Raw genomic sequence first — 27,101 nt, 5'->3', positions numbered from 1 at the left:
CAGTGGGCCCGGGGGAAGGCCAAGATGACGCTGGGGTGGCAGCTGGAGGTTGTGTGATGAGCTTTTCTGTGCCAGAGCAAGGACTGTGGACCTCATTCTGTAGGCACCACGGAAGAGGCCTTTCCAGGCAGTAGCGCACCATGGCCATTTGTATTTTAGCAAGTCTGCTTTGGTGGCGTGGCGGGCAAGAGGCTGTAGTGTAAAGGAGCTGCCAGCTGGAGGGAAGATGAAGGGGATGGACTTGACAGTGATTTTAGGTTTGGTCATGTGTCAGATCTATATGGATGGTGAAAGAGGTAAGGGGTGTAGAATGGCTCTGAGAAGTCCATGTGGATGGTGATGCCCTTGACCAGGTGGCCCTTGAAGGAAGGGGATCAGATTTGAGGAGGACAGTTAAGAGAGTCGTTTCTTGACATACAAGGGACTCCTTGAGTACAAAGGACTCCTTCATAATGCAGTTAAAATATATGGGACTTGAAGTAGAGAGATTCGGGAATCATCACCATCCAGGAGTCTGCGTGGAGTCCTTGGAGGGAGAGAGGAACCAGCAGAGGATCCTTAAGCAAACATAATCTGAGGAGGCAAGATGGGTCTCTTTATCTTGTTTTCCATCAGCCTGTGGACCTTAAACGACTATTTGACGATAACGAGTAGTAGGTAGAGTGGCCTTGTATTCAGATTTGTGGGAGTTTGAAGTTTTGATACTTTTTAGTTCATAATATTATAATTGAATGTTTTGGAAGTATCCCACATACAAAATACTTAAGATTCATAATTTTTGAGAAGGGAATTTAGGAGAATAGGTGGAAGCTAGGATAATACCTTAAAAAGTTAAAATTACATCAAATCCTTATGATAGTGCTTGAAGCTTCCAGTTGTCTGTAGAGTACAGTTAGGGTGGAAATGAAGATTTGTCCATCACGTTGAGATGCTAGCAATGTGCTCAGACACTAGCTGTGCAAATTGCTTAAGATTTTGTTTCCTCATGGTAAAAAACAAGATGATAGATAATAGGGACCATCTCCTGGGGTTATTGTAAAGGTGGAGTGTGCACAGCACCTGTCACGGAGCCCTGCCTGCAGTGTCGGCTGTCCTAGTTAGTACTGTTTCCATTAGGGCGTTCCTGAGGAGGCAGGTGGGTGATTGGTCCATTCTCGAAGTGGATACTTTATAGGTTTATATTGTTTTCTTTTTGGAAAGGATATTTTAAATTTATGTATCTACAAACTAAGATAGGTCAGTAGCACGGGAAGTTTCTCGGGCAGAGTGATGAGTTCATGTGACTGGCAGCCCTGTGTGGCCAGCAGGCATTTTCTCTGTGGAGTTGATCGCACTCTCCTCTCCACTACAGTGTCTTACGTGCCAGGACCCTATCTGTTTCCTGTTAGTATTTGGGATTGATGATAGGAGTTTCCAAAGCAGGAAGAGAAAAGGAGCGAGAAATTATTCTGACCTAGATATTGTGAGATGTTACGAGGCTACTCAAATCCTCGTCACCCCACTTTAGATTATTGCAGTAGTAATAAGTACCATCATCCTTCTCTTTCTAGTACATCTGTACTTCATGTGATTATTGGAAAAACCTTTCTTAAATAACATGAGAATCATCACATTCTAGATCTAGAAGCCACAGTGGCTCCCTGTTGCCTTTGTTTCACATCTGAAGCTCTCTCTGCAGGACTCTAAAGACAGCCAGTGTTTGCAAGCTTCTTGGCTTATCCTCCCCAGCCTCTTAGTACCACAGCTATTTGTTTGTCTAAATTGTTTTCTTCTGTTACTATCTACCAGTCCTCCCACTTCTCCCCTGGTCTGAGTTGGCTGCCTTTTGTACTGTGGTTGGGCAAACCCTGACGCGAAGGTAAACATCTTGAGCCAGGTGATGGAGTGCGAGTGTTAATTGACACTTCTTTGGCTGAGAGCACTTTGCCAGCCTCCATCAAAATTGTAAATGTACCAACCCTTTGGCAGAAGTTCCCCTCGTGGAGAGTTACGCTACAGAAATATTTCAGCTGAAGATGTATGCACAAGGATGTTTATTATAGTGCTGTATGAAGTAGGGAAAGACTGGGAACAACCTAAATGTCCATCAATAGGGGACTGGTTAAATAAGTCACAGAACTGACTAATACAATACTGCATAGCAAAAAAAAAAGAGAATAAGGTAGATGTTTAGGTGCAGATATAGAAGGAGATATATAATGTATTGTTAAGGCACCACAAAATAGACTGTGTACAGCAAATACGCTCCAGTTGTTTTTAAAGGAAAAAGGATTTAAATTCACATTTATACTTGGTTGTGCATTGAATGATTGTGGAAAGATAAATAACCTATTAGCAGTAAGCTTTGTGGAGGGGATCCTGGCAAGTAGGAGACAGTCTTTCCTTTCATTGTTTATCTCTTTGTATCTTTTGAACTCATACCATGGGAATATTTTTCCTTTTCAAATTTTTTGTAAGTGTCCTTGACATTACTTACGTACTTACTTACTTATTTATTTTGGCTGCGTTGGGTCTTTGTTGCTGCGCGTGGGCTTTCTGTAGTTGAGGCGAGCGGGGGCTACTCTTTGTTGCGGTACGCGGGCTTCTCATTGCGGTGGCTTCTCTTGTTGCGGAGCACGGGCTCTAGAGCGCAGGCTCAGTAGTTGTAGCTCACGGGCTTAGTTGTTCCGCGCCATATGGAATCTTCCCGGACCAGGGCTCGAACCCGTGTCCCCTGCATTGGCAGGCGGAGTCTTAACCACTGTGCCACCAGGGAAGCCCTGTCCTTGACATTTTATTCTACGTTTTCTTCATAGTCCCATGTTGCCATTAATACTTAATTCATTTCATTATAAAAGAAAACAGAAGTACTCCTGCTCTTGGCCTTTACACTAGAGCCAGGACATAGTTTTGATCTTATCCTTCCTCACAATAGCACAGTATAACTCGTGTTTCCTTCCTGGTCATCCTTCACACTGTAAGATGTTAAGCACCCAGTGAAGGGACTGGTCCATACAAGGTATTCAATAAATGTTTAGACATTTTAAAAAATAAATTTATTTATTTATATTTATTTTTGGCTGTGTTGGGTCCTCGTTGCTGCACGCGGGCTTTCTCTAGTTGCGGCGAGCGGGGGCTACTCTTCGTTGCGGTGCGCGGGCTTCTCATCGCGGTGGCTTCTGTTGTTGCGGAGCACGGGCTCTAGGCACACGGGCTTCAGTAGTTGTGGCACACGGGCTCAGTAGTTGTGGCTCGTGGGCTCAGTAGTTGTGGCTTGCAGGCTCTAGAGCGCAGGCTCAGTAGATGTGGCACGCGGGCTTAGTTGCTCCACGGCATGTGCGATCTTCCCGGACCAGGGATCAAACCTGTGTGCCCTGCATTGGCAGGCGGATTCTTAACCACTGTGCCACCAGGGAAGTCCCTAGACATTTGTTAAAAGTAACATCTAAGTGAAAACTTCTGAAACAAATGTGTACATGCCCCTATCTCAAGCTCTTTTCACACTTTTTTTGTTTTGTGAGTCAGCCTCCGTTTTACCTTTGATCTATAACATAAAGATGGTTAAAACCAGAATCAGTCAGTGGTGAAAAGCTTGTGAGTGAGATGAAGAAAAATAATACTGATAAAGGACTCTGAAAGGATAAACCACACTTCCCTTGTGTGGCTCCTTTGCGTTGTAGCATTATCACAGTGTGATGCTCTCTTAAATAGTCACAGCTGTGTATTTGTCACAGTGACAATCTGTGCGTGTGAACTAGTGTGCAAGCTAGTGTGCAGTGGTTTAAACTTTTGAATATCAGAGACTGCAGTGATGTGTTAAACATGAAGGCTGTGCTTAGTTGTTGTTTATAAAATATGGTGCTGAACGAATTTTTTATTTTCTAATACAGACATTGCCCTCTTGTTGTCTGTTAAATTACTTATTCCTACTTACTTTTCCTGAGATGAAAATAAGTACCTACCAGAAAATAAATATAGCTCTGAAGGGGAAAAAGCTCAGGTTTGTTATGATATATAACTTTTATATCTTTATTAAAGCTGCCAAATGTAGACTTTATAGTCCCAGTGTAAGTTATATATAGATGATGGTTGTTTTAGGTTAAAACTTGGTACCTTTTCTGGATGTTCTCTCAGTTAAATTAATCCTTATGTTCAAACATAAATTGAAGCAGAACAAGTTCCATTTTCAGTGATTCTCACTAAATTTTGTTTTGGTTTTATTTCCAGCTGTATTTAATAACTGAAAGCCTCTTGTGGTTAAGAATAGTGTTTGAGATTTTGGTGGAATCTAATTATTTAAAAATTTTAAGCCTTAAAAAATGAAATGTAAAGTCATAGTAAAATTTCCTGATGGCTTTCATAGTCTGTTAGTTCAGTGTTGCTTATTTTAGAGGGGACAGTATCCACATTAAAATGTGTATTTACTGTAGTTGTAACGGTCTTTTTCAGCTCGTTTAAAAATCAGTTCATTTAGCTACAAAGAGAAAACCAAAGGAAATTTAACAGGCTTGTAAGCATAGGGCATGTGAGCCTCTTCCTGTTTCTTAACAGTTTACTAAAACAAGTGTCTAAGCACTGCCCGTAAACCTTGTGTGCACATGTGTGTGTTTGAGGCACAGGTGGGGATCTGCTCGTTTGTTTGCCCATTGCGAGGCTGTTCTGCTCCTTTGTGGGGGGGTTTTTGTAACAGGGTGAAGGTCCCTGAATGGAGGCCTTGTTCCTGGCTTGATTTTGAAGTCCTCGCTGTTCATCTAAAGGAACCTGCAGGACATGCAGCTGGAAGTCCGTGTGACAAGTGAAAGTCTGGGATCCAGAGCAAGTAGTGTGTATGTGTGTGTGTGTGTGTGTGTGTGTGTGTGTGAGAGAGAGAGAGAGAGAAAGGGAGATTTTGCCCCCCGCAGTCTAATTGTCACCCTCTGCCAGCAGCCAGACTGAGGAGCTACCCTTTTAAATACCCCTGGGCTGCCTGTGCTCGGACACCTCACCTAAATGTTATCAGATAAAAACCTGGACAGCTGGGTGTAATTCTCTTACTAAAGTATAGTGCTGACTGGGCATTCTGCACTGCTGTTAGAGGTTAGATATCTTGATTGGTTGTTTGGGGGGGTTTATGTAAAAGGAAGAAGAGTTGCTTGGGAAATGCTGGATTGTTGGCATGCTCTTTGCTTCAGAGCCTGTTTAAAGGCAGGTTGCACCAACACTTGGCTAGTTAAGTCTAGTTTGTACAGCTTGTGTACTTTCAGTACCAGCTATTGGTCCAAAGTTTCTTGGCTTAAGAAGCTGTGTCATTTTAAGTGTATACTGTATGAGAAAGGGGTGGGGCAGCAGAAGCTTTTTGTAGGGTTTCAACTCATTAACATTAATTTTTAAAGTAATATTTTAGAATTAAACAGGGGAAGTAGAACTTGTATATTATATTTCTTTAATTCTAACACATATTTAAACTGACAGGGAAGAAGGAGAGAATTTTATTTTTAAGTGATATTTTCCATTCTTTTTTTTCTTCCCGATCAGAAACTGGTTCTTCAACTTTCAGTGCCAATTAAGACATGCTATAATAAGCATTTTACACTCTGTCCTGCTGTTTGACTTCGGGTGTAAATGGGGGTAGAATGTTTAGTAACTGAGCATACATAGTTAAACAGCTAGAGATTGGACATACAGTAAGTTTGTTGTGGTATTTGGTTTATATTTCAGCATAATACTGAAACCGTGCAGAATTCCTCCTGGAAAAGTGTTCAACAGGATGCCAGAAAGGCCATGTTACTGATAAGTTTCTCTACTTCAGTAGGTTTTTTTTAGTGTGTTTTGTTCCCCACTGCTGTTTTATTCTTTATTGTGGTTCTTTGGTAACTGTGCCACGTGAACATGAAATTCTATACGTGAGTGTTTATTGGTTTTGTAGAAACCCCAGGATACTGTCAGCTTAATAACTGTGTTGTTTTGTGGGTTGCTGAGAGGGCATATTAAAAGTCAGTTGATAATAAAGTTTTCATTAATTATTTTAACATTTTCAAGGTAATATTAAAGATGGTTCAACCAAAATCAGAATTAAACAATAACATGAGCTTTTGGTTTGCTCTGGTTTAAGAGAGTTTGGTTATAGCTGGCTTTCTTTCCCTTCTTTTACTTGACTGTCACCTTCCTGCAGAACTCAAATATGGTCTTTAGGTTGTATGGTTGCATAATAAATTTAATTGTTAATTATATGTATTTTTGCTCTTGATGATTCACTACCTTTTTGTATTTTATTTTTGCTTTTGAGAAAGTGTTACAGAAATGATAATTATAACATAGATGTCTGCTTAAATGTAAGATGAGTTGATACTTTGTGATAAGCCTTTGCTTCATCTTGATTACCAAAGAAGCTTATAACTCATTGAAATATTTCTTTATATTTGTGTTTGTTTAGGATATGTCTCAGGAAGGCTATGGAACTAGGTCTCAACCTCCTCTGGCTCCTGGAAAACCTAACCATGAAGACTTGAACTTAATACAACAAGAAAGACCATCAAGTTTACCAGTAAGACTGTTAATGTACTGATTTGGAAATTCAATGAGTTACAGATTTCTAAAAAGAGCGTTTGTTTTTGTTTATTCTACTTTATATTGAGACTTGGGGGAGAAGCTTATGGATTCCAGATATATTTGTGATTTATTAATTTTTATTTTACAGTTTCCTTCTCGAAGGAGCTGTGTAGTCCTGAATAAGTCTATTTCATTTGTAGGTGTCTCCAAGTCCAGTGTTGTAGGTATCTCTAAGTCCAATTGGAAGCTTTTATTTGGCTGATAGGTTTTGTGGCAGAAAGGTGTTTCTGTTGTACAGTTGTGCTTTGCATAGCCTGTTGCTTTCTGGTAGTGATTCAGAACGGAGGTATCTATATAGGAGTTACATGTAAAGGAAATTCCCATTTGGCAAAGAATGAGATAAAGCATCCAGTGGTAGTTTGAATTTCTTCTGGGACTTAATGTAACGAGAAGTCACCCAATCTTTTTTCACCCAAAAGAAAGTATTTTAGTTTAAAATCGGAAAATACAGCTTATAAGTATTTCCATTAGCAAATTATTGGGTATATATTGACTAGAGTAGTAGCTAAATTATGGGTTACATGTTAATGCCCTTAAATAGTTCATCTGTGCTTAATCTTCTTTTTTTATCCCCCCATGGGCAACCTCATTTAAATGAGATATTCCTTATAAATTCAAAGAATATATTTGTGCAAACAAATTTTTATATATATTTTCTTGTTAAAATATGTTGATTTGAAGACATTGTTATTGCTTAATCTCTATTAAGAAGTCGTATTTAAGACAGGAACTCAGACTAGCCATGATTTTAATTTGAATCTCAAACATGTTTACATTAAGTAAGATTTATTATGTTACTTCTAAACATCTGAGAACTGGCATTTGTAAAGAATGTTATGCATGACACTTGGCACATACCATACCCATTTTTAAGTTATATGTAGCTGTAGAGTAGAAGGTAAGTGATGGCTACAAGATGTGTAATATCTCTGAATCTGATGCACATGTATTTGAAACCCTAATTTTTACAGCTTTTATTTCTATGGTGGGAAGTGGGTAAAATTTACTGTGGTCATTTTTTAGTCACATTGGAATATTTATTATCTAGTTATTTGGTTTTTGAAGGAATGAAAAAGGTAATGGACTCTGTTCTAAGCTGTAAGCATTTTTCTTCAGCAGATAATTCACAGCTTGGTGAGCATGGTGTGTGTGTGTGTGTGTGTGTGTGTGTGTGCGTGCGCGTGCGCGCGCACCTGCATCCGCAAATGCACGTGAATGCTGTTGATAAATGCAACATTTGCTGAACATTTGGAAATTGACTTGTGGTTTTAGGAAATTTAAATTGACTCATGGGAAGGTGGGCAGTGGTTGACAGTGAATTCTACTTTTTTACCACAGGATTTTTGGTGTTTTAGATAAGCCCAACTTTTTAGGTTTGTCATTGGCTGGTGATGTGTACTGTTTTACAGGTTGGAGAATTTGTTATAGATTGATACCGATTTTCTACATAGCTATAAGAATAGTTTGCAGCGTACTGCTTCATATCCATTTGAACTTCTGTGTCACCTACTAGGCTGTGCTTCTTTTCATTGCTCTGCTTTGGAATCAATGGTTGACGTTCAGCTAACTGTACAGCATAATTGTGGGAGAATGAAGTGTGGTAGTCCCAGAAAACTGAAGAGTTCTGCTTTGGGATGGTGCAAAGTTGATTACTGGAAAAGGAGCTCAGAGTATTTTAGGAAGTGAACCAATATATTCATCAACAGTTTAAGTCTTTTGGATTGTTCTATTTGTACACGTATAATGGCTAACTTTCTTCTTTAATGTTTATCTTACTTCCTTCCCTAGGGGATTTAAGGTTGCTCATAATATAAATTTTCTTACGAAGCTATTAAAAAAAGAAACGCCCTAATTGGTGGTTTCTTTTTGTTTTTGTAACTCACAGATAAATAGCATGCTGATTTTAATTTGAATTTCAAACATGTTTACATTAAGTAAGATTTATTATGTTACTTCTAAACATTTGAGAACCGGCATTTGTAAAGAATGTTATACATGACATTTGGCGCATACCATACCCATATACTCAATAACATTTCAATAATCTTTTTTTAGAGAGGAAAGTTTCCAGGTTTTATGCTGAGTACATAGAAGCATCAGTTACTGAATAAAGGACAAATTGTAGATTGGTTGGTTGTACCTACCTAAACCTCCTGCCCCCAATCTGTTAAGATGAAAATTGGCTTTGTTTAAATGAATTTTAGTGCTCCACTTTTCTTTCAACAGGTTTTGTTTGTGTAGAAAGTTTTTCTGTATAGAGTTTACAAATATATTTTTATTTATATAGACACTGCATCAATATGTTATATAAAACAAAGGTAATTACAGTTTTGGGGAGAGATTTGTTGGTATTCTGTATGGCTCTATTATGTATTTTAACTCTAACTTGGATAAATTGATTCTATAAGTACCATGAAACTGTATTTGTTATCACATCTGAATTTATTAGGTCTTTTGTAGATTTCTGCTGTGTTTTTTCCTTTTCAAGTGTTAGTGATACAAATTTTGTCTTTTTACTTAAGGTTAAAGGCAATCCATCATATTTGTAATCTCTTGTTTTGTAATTTTGAACCAAGGAAATTGTGGGTCTTATCTGTACGTTTAAAAATATGTGGTAAAAATGATTCTAATGTATAATCAAGTCTTTATCCATTATGTATGTGACTATAAGAAGGAAACTTCTTAAGTAGTTGTTTCTTAATTTTTTGCTTAAGTTGAGTTAGATTGATAGAGTTTGTAATGTTTTTCTGCATGTGGGGGATTTTCTGTAGTGTATTTTTGTTATACAGTTAACTTTCCATTACAAGAAATCAAGGCATTTTCTTATGCTAGATCTAGAATTTGATTCTCTCAGCAAGTTGTCCTCTCACCATTGTTTAAATTGGTATTTGTCTATATTTGCATTTCATTAAGTTCTTGGTGATCTTCAGTAGCTAATGCAGTTGTGTTTTCCATCTGACCGAGCTCTTCAGGTCATCCACATAAAGCCAATGACTGATAACTTAATATTTGTCGTCTTGTTGTCTTGGTGCCATGACCAGTAATATTTACTTTTCATTTAATGCACTCAGATCTAAGCTCAGAACAAATCTTCCTTAATAATGTCTACTGCTTTCTATACCTCTTAATCATATAGCCTTCTCCCTGTTGAGGTTCATTAGCTTACATATCCTTGGTGTTACCATTACTAACAAATCTTAGCATATAGCATGTGATATAAAAATCAGCTTGAAGAACTGACTCCGTCTCCTTGGAATATTATCACTTAAAATTTGAGCACATTCTATAGTTTTTTTTCTATCTCTAATATTGATATGAAGTGAAGCCATCATTAAGTAAAATATACAGTGGAAGGTCTAAACAAATGCTATAGCTTATCAACTCCTTTATTTTATAAACATTGAGTATATCTCAGTTTACACTCTAACCCCCAAAATATGATGTAATACATTTTTTGTTGAGTCTTTTTTAACTTTTTCATCTCTTGTGGCATTTACTAGTCATCCTTTTATTGCAGTTACTTTTATAGTTGTCTTGCCTCTCCCTCTCACCCTCAACAGACTAGGATCTTTTCACAGTATTTATTATGTTTTATTCAGTAAGTATTTTCCTAATAGAATTTATGTTAGAATTTTTAAGTACATTCTTCCCCTAGTTGCAGAATTTTCTTTTGTTTACAGGATCTTTTCCAAGGTATTGAATTGACATCAGGAGAGCCTATGTTCTCCATATGCTACTGATACTAAAGGATCCTATGAATGTGGTATCTTTATTGGCAGGGTGGTTTTATTCTTAAAACTATTTTCTTTTATTATAAAATGACATTTGAGTTTTACTTTGGTAACCTTAAGCTTCAAGAGAAGAAAAAGTGGGCACTTTTGTATAATCAATCTAAAAGTAGTGTGAAACATTCTTTTCTTAGTAATGTATATTTTTTAAGAAAAATATTTATTTATTTAGGCTGCGCCGGGTCTTAGTTTTGGCACGCAGGATCTTCACTGTGGCATGCGGGATCTTTTAGTTGCGGCATGCGTGCTCATAGTTGTGGCACGCGTGCGGGATCTAGTTTCGCAACCACGGGTCGAACCTGGGCCCCCTGTATTGGGAGCACAGACTCTTATGCGCTGGACCACCATAATGTATATTTTTAACTGTAAAAGTAAATAAATTGACAAACAGTAATCATGATTTCAGTGAATACAGTAAATACATGTTTATACATATTATAAACATGTATAAAAAAGTAAACAAAAAAAGGTTTTGAATTTTTATTTTCCTTGTTCTAAGCAAATAGTGCTTTCTCCTCCAGGGATCTGAAGAGTTGCTGATACTCCTCAGTTTAGAAATAACTTATTTGTTTTTTTCTTCAGAGAGACCTGCCACCGGTTTGTATTTCAGATAGCAGGTCCATTATTCTGTTTACCTAAGATACAGAGTATGATCAGTCATATTCTAAAGGCCTTTGCGAAGGCCCATCAGGTCATTAAAAACCTCTTTCTGACCCTTTCTTTCTTAAATAGGAAACATTTAAAGAGGTTGACATGAAAAGGGTTTGATCTGTCCAAGTTTAGTAAAAACCCTAAATGTCCTGTGGAATAGTGTTTATGGCACTTTTGTTGAGTTTGCAATTAGAAGGAAGTATTGAGGTTTAGATAAAACGTATTCTTTTTCCCCTTTGTGAAAGGAAGGAGGTAGTATATGCTGGTTGTTCTTTGAAATAGAGGGTGTTAAACAGGATATTGGAAGCCTGAAAGAGAATGGTTGAGAAACTGTTATTACCAAGAATATTCTTTGGGGGTTAGGTATTAGCAACAGAGCATGCAATGATTTCCCTTTACTGAAAAAGAATACTTCTGTGTGTGTGTTTGTTTTATTAATCTTTAATGACACATGTTGGGTTAGGGGTAAATGGTCATGTACTTTGGAAGCATGTATGAAAAATGATATGTTAATAGGGACATTTTAAGTGTGGATTTGATAATATAATTCCTATGAACAATTAGAAACTATTGGAAAAGCTAGGTGGAGCAGTTTTTAACTGGGTTTTGCATTTACCAAGTTCTCAATCCATCTAAGAATACAAATTGTTAAGATGATCTTAACCTGTTAGTTGTCAGGTTTTTGCAAAAGTTAAAATCTACCAGGTAAGAATTAGATGTTTGGCTGCTGAATGAACTTTTTCCAAACTTTTTTTTATTTGTATCTTGAGCTTGAATTAAGTGGTTGTCATTAAAAGGTTAAGAGTGTAACTGTCTTCTGTTGATTGATCGTTCTCAAATCATCCTGAACATTTAAAAAATTCTAAGTTAATAAAAGAGAAATTTAATCTGTTGTCCCCTTCTCTCAGTGTTCAAGCAGTGATAATCCCCGTGTGCAGCTGAAGACATCAGCTGTCTGTTATCAGTGTTTCCTAAATGTTATTAGGGTATGTTGAGTCTTGAAGTCATGGAAATCTTAAAAAGTGGGCACCAGGTGAATGGAGCAGGAGGTTCTCTGAAGGATGTGCCTTGTCAGCGAGAGCATCTGCAGACACAGTTAACCATTTGCATAATTTTGAAACTGAAGGTGCAGACACACTTTGATATCTCGGAGAAGTGTTAAATGGAGCGTACAACGTTCCGTCTCTTACCTAGGATTTACCGTAATTTGCAAATGTAATTTTAGTCTCTGGTCTATTCTATGTGGAGACGACGGTTCTTTTTGGATTCAGTTTGAGAGAAATCTGAAAAGACCTTACTTGAAAGTCCTAATTTAGGAAAAGTGATAGTGACTCTGACAGATGTTTATTTTCCAACATGGATTATTTCTTTAAGATGTGATATTCTGTAATTTTATCCCCCAGAGTATTTTTGTGATATTTTGAAAATAGAGGAAATACTTGAACCTTGAGCAAGGTGAGGAGTCGTAGGAAGTGGGAAGGTATGTTTCTCCCTCTTTCAAAACAATCTTCCACTTAAATATTTGTTCTGTAAATGAATGTTCAATAAAACCTTACCAGTTTGGATTTCTTCCAGGTTACAGCAGGCTAAATATATGGAAAGCTTGAATAAATTAATATTTAAAAAGAACTATAGTTTGTTTTTAAATAACTCGAATGTTTGTGTGCAAAGTGTTTCTAAATTGAGATCTTGCAGTCCTTTTGAAATAAACGGATAATTCTAAATTCATTATAGCGGAGATATTTGCTTAGTGGTGATGCATTATTTTCAAAAATTCATTCAATTTTTAAAAACACATTTTAACTAAGCATACCTCCTGCAGACCTTTTTACATAATATTCTGAAGCTTTCCATTTAAAATATGGGGGAAATGAATTTTAACCCATTTTATGGGACTGTCAATTCCAAAAAAAAATAATGAAGGAGTACTATAAAAAATAGACACTAGATAAAATTGGAGATGAAGAGAGGCTGAAACATAACTGATTTTCAGGATATTGGTTTTGATAATAGAAGGATAACTATGATCTATAGTTGATAAATGAGGCTCATTAAGTAAGCGATGATAAATGCAGATATTCCTGGCTAATAGGAAAGTCAGCATACAAATTTTGCCGTAACAAATGGGAGACTGGAAGGTTTTGACCAGCCTTTCGGCTCTTCAGATGACCTGTGTGAGGCCACGGAGCCTCCTCTGTGGCCTCACAGGCTGGGGTGCACGTAACTCTCAGGTCTGAATGCAAATAGCCGTAGAACCATACCTGGACATAAGCCTCTTTTACCAGAGGGGCCGTCTCTGAGCACAAGGGGGTGCGCAGCAGTGCTGGGCTTTAGTACAAACCACAAAGAACAGTGTGTGTGAGGGATTCTCACATGTGGGCGTGGGGGCGCCAGTAGGACAGTTATCAGCGGCATAGCTCCTTCGAGTTTTAATTTTAATTTTAATTTTTTATGCTAGAACGAAAAAACGAGTGATGTTCAAGAGGTGCCTTTTCATATTTTAACCTGCCGTTTCTGTTTCTACAAATGGCAGTTCTTGGCATGTTGAGGCAGAAAGCCTCCTCCTTTTCTTCCTAGGGCTTCTCCTATTCACTGTTATCTAGGAGGGGTAGCGAGCTTCCTCCAGATTATACAGGCATGGCCATTGTAAGACGTTGAGTTGAATGCATTTTACTTTACATTAGCCAAGTTATCTGGGAAGTAAATTTTAGTTTGCAGATTTCCACTTTGTATGTAACTGAAGGCACACATCTGTAGTATGTTACAAGAGATATATAACCAACAGGAGCTCATAGTAGCATTTGTGAACTGGTTAATTGCTTTTATTTTTCTTTTGAACTGGAAGGAACTATTTTGAATATTAACTGTCAGTTTAGGGGAGGAAATAAATACATGTAGAGAAGGTTCTTACCTGAGAGCAAAAATTTCTATTTTTCCTCCACAATGTAAAATTTTAGAGGTGTCTCTCTCTTTCTCATCTTTTTTCTTTGCCTTTGCTAAATTGTAAAATAACTGAATGGTCTTGTTTTCCTTTGTTTGGGTCAAGAAATTTTAGCTGAAAATTGTTACTGTGTGAAAGAAGATTATTGACTCAACAAGCCTTCAATTTTCCGTGAATAACACTCCCACCCCCTAGCTTCAGGAACATGCCGTGCATGCATTCTATTTTAAAATACAGACTGTAATTTAAAACAGGCAGTTTGATGCCCCACTGAACTTTGTTTAAGCCTGGAATAAAAGAGGGGAAAAAAGCTTTAAGCCACAAAAAAGTGACTAAGGTTTCTCAACCACTTTTCTTCATAATGCATTCTATTAAAAAAAAAGTTTCCAGGTACTATTGTTGTCTCTTCCCATACGACCTGCATTTTATCCAATGTTAGATTGTGGTGTGTGCGTTTTTTCCCTTTATTTCATTACCGGGCTGTCATTGACTTTTTAAAGTGTTCAGAGTGGTGTTCGTTTGCAGTGGGATCTGCGTGCTGTGTGCCTCTGTGCATGTTGTCCACATTCAGCGTGTGTGAGAACATTAATTCTAAAATTAAACCCATAGTTTTTAGTATTCACTTATTGATAGCTAATTTTCTAGAGTTCTCTTGTTTTAAATAGTACCTGATTATTAGACTGGACTTATATAAATAGTTAACTATAACATTTTTTACCATCAGATCATTATAAAAATGATTCATTAGAAGCATTTTATATCACTTGCCTTTTTCTCCCCCTTCTCACAGAAATGAAAGTGAACAGCTTATAATGACTTGTATGGAAGGAATGATGACTTTGTTTTGATAAAATGATATATATTGACCTGGAGAACTGTTGTAATGATGATGCTGTATGGCAGGCAGGACTAAGTCTCAGCCAAGGTTCTGGTCTTGAGCAATTCATGTCACTTCTCAGGACGTGTGTGTCCTTGTCTGAAAGATGAATGTTAGAGCATGTTCCGACTCCTAGATTTTACGTTAAAGGCTTTCTTTGTTAGTATATAAGAAAAGCACTGATAAAATGAACTCTTTGCTTTCAGGAAGAAGTTGAATGAGAGAAGTGCAGCCATCTTGAAATCTTCAGTAACGGCTTGCGTATGCCCTTGGTGGCCCCTCTCCCATATTCTTAGGAGCCATTTGCTTTTGAACATATTTAAGGATTTGGGGTTGCCTAATTGAGTGCCTAGCCTTATTCTTTAGGTCATGCGGGAGCCGTGGGCCTTCTTGTGGACTCCGTCTCTAACATCTCAGGGATTGCAGAGGTTCCCCTCTCTCCCCATGTGATCAGTTTGGGAGTCTGATGTATATGAGTCAGGGAAGTCTGGGGAGAAGAAAAGTCCATGTGAGAAGTTGAAAAGTACATATTCCAGGTATCTTTATGACCTCCTGCTAAAGTGGGGGGTAGAAAAGACAAACAAATAAGGAAGCTGCAGGACAATGAAATCTTGTCTTTGTAATGCACAGTCTAATGCCTTTTCCTACTGGACCAGTGGGAACCCAGCAGGGACAGTTTTCTGAACCAAGATGATCAGGTGTGAGTGGATTTTAATTTCATGCTGGTGGGAGGAAGGCCCTGATGGTCTATACCTGAGGTCTCTATTTACTTCTGATACTCCAGGTTTACATTTGTATATTGTAAAGTAATTGAGTAATAACTCTTTGCTTTTTAAACTGAAATTTACCACCAGTGGAAATATTAGCAACCCAGGGACATAAAAACCACCATTTCTTTTTAATGAACCCAAACCAGTTTTAATGCCCCCTGCATTTCTACAGTTTGTTTCTGTGTGCCTTTTGTTTTAAGTCTTTGGAGCTCGCTGTCTTGATTTGGGTAGAATGCTATGTGACAAGTCTTACTTTTACTTGTTATTTTACTTCTCTTAACTATCAAAGCACAAAATGGTGTTCATTGAGGCGGTGGCATAGACTATACCTGATCCACAGGTAAATGTCTTCTCTCAAAGTAGGCCAGAATGAGTGAACCTGGAGGCCACTGAGTGACAGGACAGTACAGCAGTATCCTGCCCCCATCTGAAACCTACCCTGATACCGATACTCTTTCTTCTTTTTCAGAGTTTTCTAATGTAAGTAGGGATCTTCATTAGTCTTTATTTTTCCCATGGGTTTGGGTGGTTGAGTGCAGTGAGCCACTTAGTACCTTCTGACACTAAAAATATGTGGTTGGTCTTTTGTAAGTATCTGTATCTGGAGAAAATTTGGCTTCAAAATAATAATATATTTATTATATATATAATAATTTATTTGGTACCATTATAAAATGTCTTGTTTTATATAAATAAAATTTTCAGTTAATTGATACTAGAAACTGCTAGTAAAAGAGGAATAAATATGCCCAGAGTACGATTTTTAGTGAATATCCTAGGTAAAGTACATGAACTTTAAAGACAGGACTTCCTGACATCTGTTTTGCCTGCTCAAAGCCACATCCCACCCCATTCTTCTATTTTTGAACGTCTGGGACTTTTAGGTTACCAAGACAAGTGAATTGTACCATGCCTTTTAGTTCTGAAAAGCTTTCATTTTTCAAAATGCCTTTATTACTGCTGGAGACAGGGAGACAAGTTTAGAGCTATTGTATTATCTCAATAATGAGGTTGAGTCAGATTATTAAAAAGTGATAGCAGTGAGAACGCAGAGGGAGAAAGTTGTGGAAATAAAGGGAGGGATGAATGGTAGACGCTTTTAAGTTTTTAAACTAAATGACCAGGAGGTATGGTGGTGTTGGTGACAAACACAGGGAAATGATGGTGGGGAGTTGGTTTGGGGAGAAAAGAATACCCAGAGATTTTATGAGATTAAAAGGCAAGTCCTGAATAACTGTGCTGGAATTCTAAAACTCCTAAAAGGAAGCAATTCATCTTTGCTACCAAAGCCTTATTTTTTGTATAGTTCTTTACATGAGTTAAAATATTGTCATAAATAGGAATTGATGTTAAAAGAATGATTGCATTGGCTATAACTTTACATTTCACTTAAATTCTTGGAGATGATTTGAAGAATATCATAGCAGAGTTTGTATAAACAACTCAGCAGATCATTCCCGAGAGTTTCTAACTCTAATTGAAATAAGACAAGAGTACAGTCTCAAGAAATAGAAGAAACTTTATTATTATTTTTTTCAATTGGCATTCATGGCGGGTCTCATTTTCTTTGCTTTTAAGGTAGTGCAGTAAGTTTATATCCTAAAATGTTCCTTTCCTTGGGTAGGGACGGGTTACTTTATATTGTGTTGTTTGGTTTACTTTTGAATGATTTAGACTTTGTGCTTGTTGTACCGATTAATTTTGGAGGAACATTCCTTAGTTATCTCATAATTTCTTCTTTTCTGAAACTTATTTTGAGTGTATGGGTTTGTGAGCCTAGTATACAAATTTATGTCTTGTGTGTGGGGGGTTTTTTTTTTTTTCCTTCTTTTAGGGTGATTGTGGGAGGGGGCAGGGAACCTAGTTTTAACATGCTGTTTTTGAAAGATGTTCTCTTTTATTTTAGAAATGGTTTACCCCTTTGAGCACCATGAATTTCTGTGATACATTTGAATCCCAGCATACATTTGAGGTCCCAGGAAATGGGACCTCAGGGAGATTACCGTGCACTCTGAAGGGATACTGTTGTTTGTTTGTTTGTTTTTAAATCAAGCCCCTCTCCACTTTTTTCTTCCATTTTTAAAGCCCAGTCATTTCACTTCCTACATGCAGAGCAAAAGTTTAATATAAATGAGTTCTTAAAATGTGTGTATTTTTACGTATTTAATTTGATTCCGATTTTTAAAAATTCTGTTTCCCAGATGTGAAAATAGAGACTCAAAAATGTCAGGAAACTTGCCTCAAAGTTCAATAGCAGTGGAGTTACAGTGAGTCTGTAGCTCATTCCATTATAGCAGCTGCCTGCATAGACCTGTTCCTGCATACACCTTAGTGTCCTTGTAAACTTTGGTTGTTAAACCTAAAGTCCTTCTTTTTTTTTTTAAATAAAAATGTTCTACCAATTTTGATTAAAATCATGAGTGGCCTTGAATAAATATGAATGTGTTCAAATTTCCCCAAGTGTTCTTACTTTTCATAGTTACTACATTTAGGCTTTTCTGAGCTAGCATGCCTAAATGTTGATATCCTCTATAAAGGCACAAGATTTCACTTTATACAGAAAATTTCAATTACATTTAACAATCACTTATTGATTGCCTCCTTTGTTTAAAATTTTATATTAGCTGTAATAAAATAAAAATAAATTTTTAATTATTTCACTAGCTTATTAGTGTTTGTTCTTTCCTATAACAATTCAGCAATAAGAGGTCAACAAGAAAACACATCTGTGTTCAGGATGCCTGTTATTTAAAATACTTTAACATATTATCTCATTTTACCTTCAGAGAACCATCTATAGAATCTGCAGAATTCATACTTTCAGCATGTGTTATTTCAAGGAAATGATTTGTCATTTTCTGGAAGTCTTAAATATTTGAAAGTATAAGAGCAGTGATGGCTATATCAAAATTATATTCACCTTTTATACAAGACATTCAAGTGGCTTTTAATCACATATTGTCAGTGCTAGTGGTTTTAGAAAAAGGGGAGCACTGTTTGCCAGCACTTTTGTGATCACTTGGCTTGAGAGAGTAACGATCACGCTGGCTTTCTTGAGTGGCTTCATGGGGAATTTTATTATTTTTACTACTTTTTTCCTGACTTAATTTGCACTTTCTATTTTTATAGGGATGAAGACAAAATAATAAAGTTCTAGTCATCTTTGACTGGACTTTGGCCCTGTTTTGAGATATCAGATTTTGAAAAGTGTACCTAATTATGCATGTTATGGTTGACACAGCACGTTCACACTTGCCATCAATTCATTGTGACTGCCTGGTACTTCCCTTGACCCCTTTGCATCACCAGAGATATAACACATATAAAACCTCTTGTGTAGTACTTGCGACCTATGTAGGTGCTCAATAAATGTCAATTTCTTAGCCTTTCTTTGCCCTCCTTCTGCTTTGAAATTGCATTTAGCTGCCGAGGCCTGTTCAGGTTGCTGGTCCACCAAACTTCCCTGAGTTTCAGCATCCTTTCCTATGGGTGTGGGGAACCGGAACAGGGACATTGGAGAGGCACAGAGGTTGTGGCAGCAGATGCTCGGCTAAAACTTTATCTCATCGACTCCTCTCCTGTCACTCCATTGTTGAACCCCAGTACTACTGGCCTCTTTGGACAGAGATGTTGGTGTGAACACCACTGGGATTCTTCTGCATCCATTTTGATTTTATATTCTTCGTTTTTATTTACCACGTAACAGAAGAACACCGATATGAGAAAACTAGATTAACATACACTGTAATTTAAAACAATTTCCCCAGTATTGTGCTGTAATTTTTGGTTTAAGTACTGCAGACTGAATTATTGGGGAAGGGCTAGGATGGGGATGAAGAGGCAAAATCCTCTAGGGTTCATCTCATGGCTAACTACTTAGGAAAAATTACAGATGAATAGTTTAGACAATTGAAATATATTGATAATTCAAAAATGTAATGGTGGTCACTGGTTTTATACGGTTTTTTTAAGTTAACTATAACAATATAGTTAACTAAACAGCTGCAGTGATTGGAGTTTACTTTTTCCATGCTCCTTCCAGCTTGTGGTACTATCAGTGAGTAATAAAATCACCTGAAAGAAGAGAGAGAAAAGAAAAAGAAGGCATAAGCAAAGGCATGGGTAGAAATCTACTTTGCTAGCAGTGAAGTCTGCTTTTTAAAAACTCCTTAGATTTCACAAAGGATTTTCAGATTTCTGAGACATAACTGTATGAACCCTAGTAGTCATCCAGGAAAAACCAGGTGTGACAGATGACACATCTTTAGTGGGTGACTGCAGGTAAAATAACAAGATATCCTTTTAAGTCAAATACATACACACACCCTATCTATCTGTCTATCTAGACATGCCTAAATAATTATATTGATGTAGGAAATAATACCTTTTTGAATTCTGCCTTTTTTCATCTCAACTGATTTCAGTGATGTTAAATAAATGTATGTTGTTGTGAGTCAGGTGGTATTTTGTAGGGGAGAAACACCCGGTTTTTTAGTGTTGCTCTTTTAGACAGTTGTATTAATTGATGTTTAAAGTATATATCCTAAATAGGGCACTTCTGCAAATGGTTAATTCATAAGTCAACTATATTTAGGCAGCAATGGAAGCTAGTGAAAAGGTACCTGGACAAATCATAGAGGAAATGAATATGACTTTACAGTTGTAAATAGATTAGATGTTTTTCTTTTTCCAACATTTTATTGACTATCTTGTCATATCCTTTGTGTATTATACTGACCATCACCAGTTTTACTTCTGAATTTACCTATAAACATTACAAACATAGTTTCTTATTAAAATATATAAAGTTTAATGTAATTAATACATTTTTTGGCCTTTGAATTTTTTTATACTGTGGCATTCCAATATAAAGTATGACCCAGATACTGTATAACTTAATGGCCAAATTTAAGAATATGGATTTTTTTCATCTACAAAAGTGTTTAAAAAAAGAGCTTGGATGTCTCTCAACATGTATCCCTATGAATTATAAATAAATTTGTTTACTTTTAAATATACCAATGGCCACTTTTAACTCAAAGAGTCCTGTTGTGACAGAAGGTTTTCATTTCCTATGATATTTTTATATAGAATTTATAACCTGGCTGCTTCTAAAAAGGGTTTGAGCTGACCTACAGTAAAACATTTGTATAAACTGAGACTACTCAAAGCGGAATACAAATCTTTAAAAAACGTTTTTAAAAGGTAGACACAAGCAAACCATGATAATGCAGTACCAGAAATAATGATTAAATTTAAGGCTGCATTCCTTACTATCAAGATAGGAGGGGGAAATGAGGTTATTAATTATTAAATAATGCAAAAAACATTTATTAAAGAAGGAATATCACTTTTCCCCTATTATTTTGTAAAAGGAAATGTTCTATAAAGGAACATATACTCCTGAGAAAATAATGAATAATGATGCCAAAATATGGGTTTTCTGGGTTTTTATAATGTTAAAGAAGTTTTTTCATGTTACTTGGGATGATTATCCAGGGCCTAAATTAGGCATCCTGTTACACAAATGAATGATTGGCTATTTTTTTCTATAACTTGCTCAAATGTCACAATTATAAATTCAGCAATTTTGTCCAAATGAGTAGCTTATTGAACCATTTTCATTTCACAGTAATTTTTAAAAATAATTATTTTGCAAGCATATTATATATTGTAGGATGAAAGTCATTTAGTAAGCAAATAGTTCAGTTGTAAAGAGAGTATCTTTTATCAATTTATTATTATATTTTTGTTTTGAGGAATAAATGACATTTTGTTTGGTAATTTGGCATTTTCCTGTTGTTTGTTTTCATGGGAGAAGATTGCTAATCTTTGGGTTATAAGATTTGGATTTAAGTTTAATTGGTGAGATTGGTGATGGCCTAAATTTTACAATGCAAACATTAACACTAAATGACTTAATAATTATAGCCACTCCAATTTATCTCTTGTGGCAAAATTTATGCGATTTGTTTTTCTTGTACCTCTTGGCTTGAGTACATTATAAAATTGGAGATGTGTTTTTCAGGAGAAAAAAGATAAATCCATAATCTGTCTAGTTCCTTCAGAGTGTTAGTGGGGAGGAACGCTAAAGCTGGTGTGATATATCTATATATCCCTCCCCAAGCCCTCAGGACTAGCCATGGAAAAAACTTCGACTTAAGCTGTATTTTGGTGGTTGTACCTTATGCTTTAGAGAGAGTGGGTGTGGGCCAGTGACCCAATAGGGGGTAAGGATCTTGACACCAGCCCTGATTTGAGTCCACAGCTATCTTTCCCTTTTGGCCATTCATCAACCTTTTCAGGGAAGGGGAACAGGGTGTGTCCTTCAAATCTGTTGAAAAGGGGCAGCTGTGTTGTGATCCTGTTGTTGTTAGGGAATGGGACTTTTTTGAGCCCTAAACCATACAACAGAACTTAACAAAAAGAAAATTTAACATATATTTATTCTTATAAAACAACAATAGCATTATACTATAACTACCTCTGTTCATCTGTTGGCCAGTCTAGTCATTTACAACTTCCTTCAAGTAAAAGCAAGTCCTAGTAGTTTGGTAGTTCCTCCTTGTAGAGAATCTTCAAAAAGACTTTAACTCCAGCGTTTGGTATTTCATTACCTGTAGGAAAATTACTCGCTCAGGATTTTGTGGCTCTCTCAACTATAAGGGCTTGTGCTTTTAAAAACTGTTCGGCTGCAAAATCATGAAACAACACTGTATGTCAGCTTTATTTATGGTATTTTTCTTTTTACGACACAAAAACCTGTAAATTGGCAAATTGTTTTTCAGGATTTTCCCTTCAGAGGGCTTAAAAAAATATCTTGAGTATGCTGGGATTAGATTGGTTGGCTGGGAAAAAGCTCCAAGAGTTAGGGTAGCTGTTCTCCAGTAGCTGAAGTGCACAAATCAGTTTTGCTCCCTTAGCTGGCTGCTCGTGCTTAAAACAATTTTTGACAAATGCTGGAGTTTTCACAAACGTAGGAGTAGCAGTTATGGAGGTGGTTTGCACGTCCCTTGGAACAGCCGTGCACACTTCAGTCACTCTTAATTTGAATGAGAAAGGGGATGGTAGAAGCTATTTTTATTTTCTCATGGGAGCAAGAGAAAAGGAAGGCAGAAGTCTGTACCATGTAATTTTAAAAAAGAAAAAAATCAAATTCCATTGAGATTCTTTCTTGTTTACTTTTTGTTTTACTCTTGCTGTCTCCCAGTGTGTTTGACTAATGTAAGTCTTCCCCCGGGAATATGAGAATATATGGTACAGTCCGCCTCATAACCTTCCTGGATATTTTTATAATTTATCATCAGCTGACACCGCCTGGGTAGAATATTCTTACCACTCCCTCTGGCTGCTGGAAGTCTGAAATTACATCTTTGTCTTTGAAGTCAGGCATACTGTTAGCGTTGCTATGGCGACAGGGTGGGTAATGGCGTCCACAGACAGGAGATTGGTATTTAGCGTTTAAATGCTGCTGTACACAAGGCCTTGATTTTTAGAGTGGTTACTGAACTATCCCCTTTTAGTAAATGTTTAAAAATTACAGTTTTACATGGTCTTACTAGATTAATAGTCATGGTTTATTTCATTTTAACTGCAAGGATAAAAGCATTATTCCATTAAATGGGTAGCTTTTTTTCTCTTTTGGTTTATGCATTATTAACACTGGCTTTCCTGTTTTGCTTGTAACATTTTATAGGCTTTTTCAAACATGCAGTCAGATTTGCTCTGTTGCTTCTTTATTTTTTGGACTTAACCCATTGTGGGACTGACCTTGCAAGATTTCAGAGGAGACAAAGTTCTAAGAAGGAACTAAGCTTTTAAAATATTAAAAATGAATGACATATTCTTTTAAACTCTGAATATGACAGTGATAATTGATCAGTCTTTTCCTGTGAATTGCAGCAGTAACTTTATTTTTAAATGTTTCTTTTGTTTCAGGTTTCTGTTTAGTCCCTCTCTTATACTATACCCTCACATAGGGATATTAAAGGAGAGACTCTTCACAGTTGTGGGGAACTGTAGGACATTTTGTAAAGGTTCTAGTGAATGTAACTTTTGAAGTTTTGATAAGTAATATTCTCTCACTTATTAAATGTGTTTGGTCTGAAACCAGCTACTTATATTTACATATGATTTGTTGATTCTTGATTATTTTGTCATTAGAATAATGGTGAATCTTAAAAGTTCACATAATATATACATGTCCCTCCCTATCTGATATATGAATTGCTTCTAAAATATAATTTTGAATGCCTTTTGCAGTGGAACTTACCACTTCATAAAGTATTTTATTTCTGGTAATTTAAATTGTTAGGAAATTCTTCCTTATATTAACTTGAAATGTTTTCTTGTATTTGTATTCTACTTCTGCGTTCTTAAATCTAAATCTGTCTTCTATATCATGGCTATTCAAATATTTGAAGATAGTTTTTACTTTACCTGAGTTTTCACGAGACTAACTAGTTGCTTTAAGTATTTCACCAATTATGTGGTTTCAGGTCCCTCTATTACCATGTTCTTAACTCTTTGATAAACTTCATTTTTGTGTAAGCACCTTCAAATACAAATCCACAACTAAACTGAATACTCCAAAGTTATAGCCAGTATAGACCCAGCCTGCCACCCGCTTTATTCTGGACTGTCATGATACTAGGGGGCCAGGTTTTATAACAGCTGCATCCCATTCTGGCACTCTGATGTGAACTACTTCTAAGGCTTATGTCTCATCTATCCTGTACCTGAACCCAAGTACAGTTTTCACATTTACCCTTTCTGAATGTGATCTTGCTTGGGTCCATTGTTCAAGCCTGCTAATGTGTGTTTGGATCCTGTTATCATCCGTTGTATTTAGTGTAATTTCTACTTTTTTTGTCATCTGTAAATTTTATCTCATGACAGCTCTTAATATAAAAAGTTAAATAGACCAAATGCAGAACTTTTTGACATTCTGGTTTTGCCATTCATCCAAGTACAATAAATCTGGAGCTGCTATATGTTGTAGGTCATACCCTACATGTTAACCACAATACTGTCCTAAGAGACTTGGTCAGTGGCTAGGTGGGTATCCAGAACAATTAGGACTCTACTCCTATTACGTATGCTCTAGTACTATTTTTCAAAATTATTGTGGATTATACATGACTTTTACAATGAAATAATACATATAAAAGCTTTATAATATTGAAAGTTATACATAATTTGCTATTGAGATAATTTTATTTTCATCAATCCTAAGTTTTCTGTATGAGAGAAGAAAATCTATCAATACTTTGTAAACCAGTTAATATTGCTGCATCCGATTATACGCATTGGCTTCTTCTCTATATCCAGGAGGAATATTCAAGATAAACATGAAGAAAAGGTAGAACAACCTGTGTTCATCCCCAGAAGGGCCTAGAAACAGATCCCTGAATGTCATGCATCCAAGGCAGAAGATAGTCTCCCTGGTCTTGGGATCTTAGAAATGAAGCCGTCCCATTTGAGGGGCCTAAGATTTCAGGTAGTGAGACACAGAAGCCATGGCCTATCCCGTCAGGATGGTTACTGGAGAGAGCAGGTAGCGGATGCAAGGGCCTCCTCTACTTCTTCCATATTTCTTCATATTCAGCTGTGTTATCTGACACATGCCTCAAGCTTTACTTTTCATCCACAGCTGTCCAGGACTGAGGGGGTTCTGGGTACTAGGGAAGTTAAAACTGGTGTAGCCTTTTCCAAGCATCCAAACCTTGGGGAAGACATGCACTGAGAGCCTGGTATTGGGGAAGAGACCAGGGCACCCACTTCTGTAGTACAGGGGGCTTTGCCTCCTTGCTCACCACTGCCTGTGCAAGGGGAGAGGGAAGGGTGAGCCTAGTGGGTGAGTAACAGAAAAAGACGTTCATTTTTGAATGTGTCCCAGGCCCTTTCGTGTATTCGTGGAGGGTAGGTACACAGTTTCTGCTTAGACTTGTAATAAGCTTTCTGCTCCCTCCCCAACTCACACCCACACCTTCTGTCCCTGCCGAAGCCAGTGCTCAAGTTCTAGAGATAGGCACCTGGGAGGCAGAACGCTTACAAATGAAAAGTCTGACAGTAAGTTTCATAGGCTGGAAAACAAAAGTTGCTCCAGACCAGTGCTGGTTCACTGGTGGGAAGTGATCCTCTAGAGGTGGTCTCTAGGGGCAGCATTCTCTCCTTCATCATTCAGTAGGCACTATATGACTGGTAACCATTTAAGCTTCTCTAATTGACCGGCAGTTTTGGCTTGAATTTGGGGTGAGGAATGGGCAGATTCTCACTCCACTGAAACTCTTGATGAGATTTTCATTAAATGAATCTCCCCCAAAAGGAAAAGTGTGAGTGAGTTTTGGGTCTGAATATTGCCCTCTTTACAGCATTTGTAGCAGAAAGTTATAAGAACTTTTAGGTATTCTAGATCAGCACTGTCCAATAGAACTTTCTGCAGTGTTGGAAATATTCCGTATCTGTGCTGTCCAATAAGTTAGCCACTAGCCATATGTTGCTATGTGGCACTTGAAATACGGCTAGTGTGAGTAATTGAATTTTAAATTTTAATTAAATTTAAATAACCACATGTGGCTAATAGCTACCATATTAGGCAGAGCAGTTTTAGATTATGGATGCTGTATAGTCATGTTTTTACTACAAAGTGGATTTTGATGAAAATAACAATGTGCTTATTTACATTAAGCCTTTCAGGTTCTTGGCATATGAATCATTGATGTGCAGTGCATTCCGAACTAGCATTTAAACTTAACTCGTTCATACATGTGTATAGATCACAGGTATATATATATATATATATACACATATATATATATATTTATATATATTATATAAATATATATATATATTAGATGTAGAGTTTATCTGTTGCATGGTTTTGGCATATAGGTTGAAAATCAAGATTTCAGGAGTAAGGACAGTTGGACATTAGTGAATGAATGCTGTGCACTTGAGTACTGTTTTAGAAGTTAGAAAGCTGAAGTGCCTACATGTCTTTCGACTTGCCTGTTTCTCTGAGTTTTCAATTATCTATATTTACTGGAAATAGTTATTACAGAGGTGGTTACATGAAGGATGTTTTCTGGGTACCCCCTCCTCCCTCCCACATACACACCAGTATCAAGGTTAGCTTCGGCTGTGAGGAGTCTGGGCCCCTGGGCACAGACTTTAGGTTGAACAGTGGTGTGACGCATGGGGAGCGGAGCATATCACGTGGAGTTCCAGGATTCTGGTTGCCCGCACGCACCATTGTGCAGGTCTGAGCTGGGATGTGGAGTGTAAAATATCTTAAGGCCTATCACTTGGCATCTTTCTCATAACTTGGATGTCATGTGTGACACATGGGTTAGGGTTGAGCCTGTGGTGTTGTAAATAATTTCCCTTGAATGTGTACAGATAGTGTCTACTGATACTTAGGATTGTTTTCCTTCTGTTTAATTGTAAAGGGCAATGAGGTGTTTTCTTCCATGAGTCTCGGATAATTTTATATTTAGAGCGTTAGA

The 27,101-nt window shown here is 37.0% G+C and overlaps 1 protein-coding gene across 1 annotated transcript in view; it reads left to right on the top strand.

Moving 5' to 3' along the window:
* Positions 1-27,101, top strand: part of ARID1B (AT-rich interaction domain 1B) — a 405,190-nt gene that overhangs the window by 144,621 nt on the left and 233,468 nt on the right. The window contains 1 exon segment of the mRNA XM_061207638.1: positions 6,392-6,502. Within this exon segment, the coding sequence (XP_061063621.1) occupies positions 6,392-6,502 (111 nt within the window).

This window comes from Eubalaena glacialis, chromosome 12, assembly GCF_028564815.1.
Source record: "Eubalaena glacialis isolate mEubGla1 chromosome 12, mEubGla1.1.hap2.+ XY, whole genome shotgun sequence".
In the NCBI taxonomy this organism is placed as follows: Eukaryota; Metazoa; Chordata; class Mammalia; order Artiodactyla; family Balaenidae; genus Eubalaena; species Eubalaena glacialis.
The sequence above is the reverse complement of the archived record's forward strand: the minus strand, read 5'-3'. Positions and strand labels throughout refer to the sequence as shown.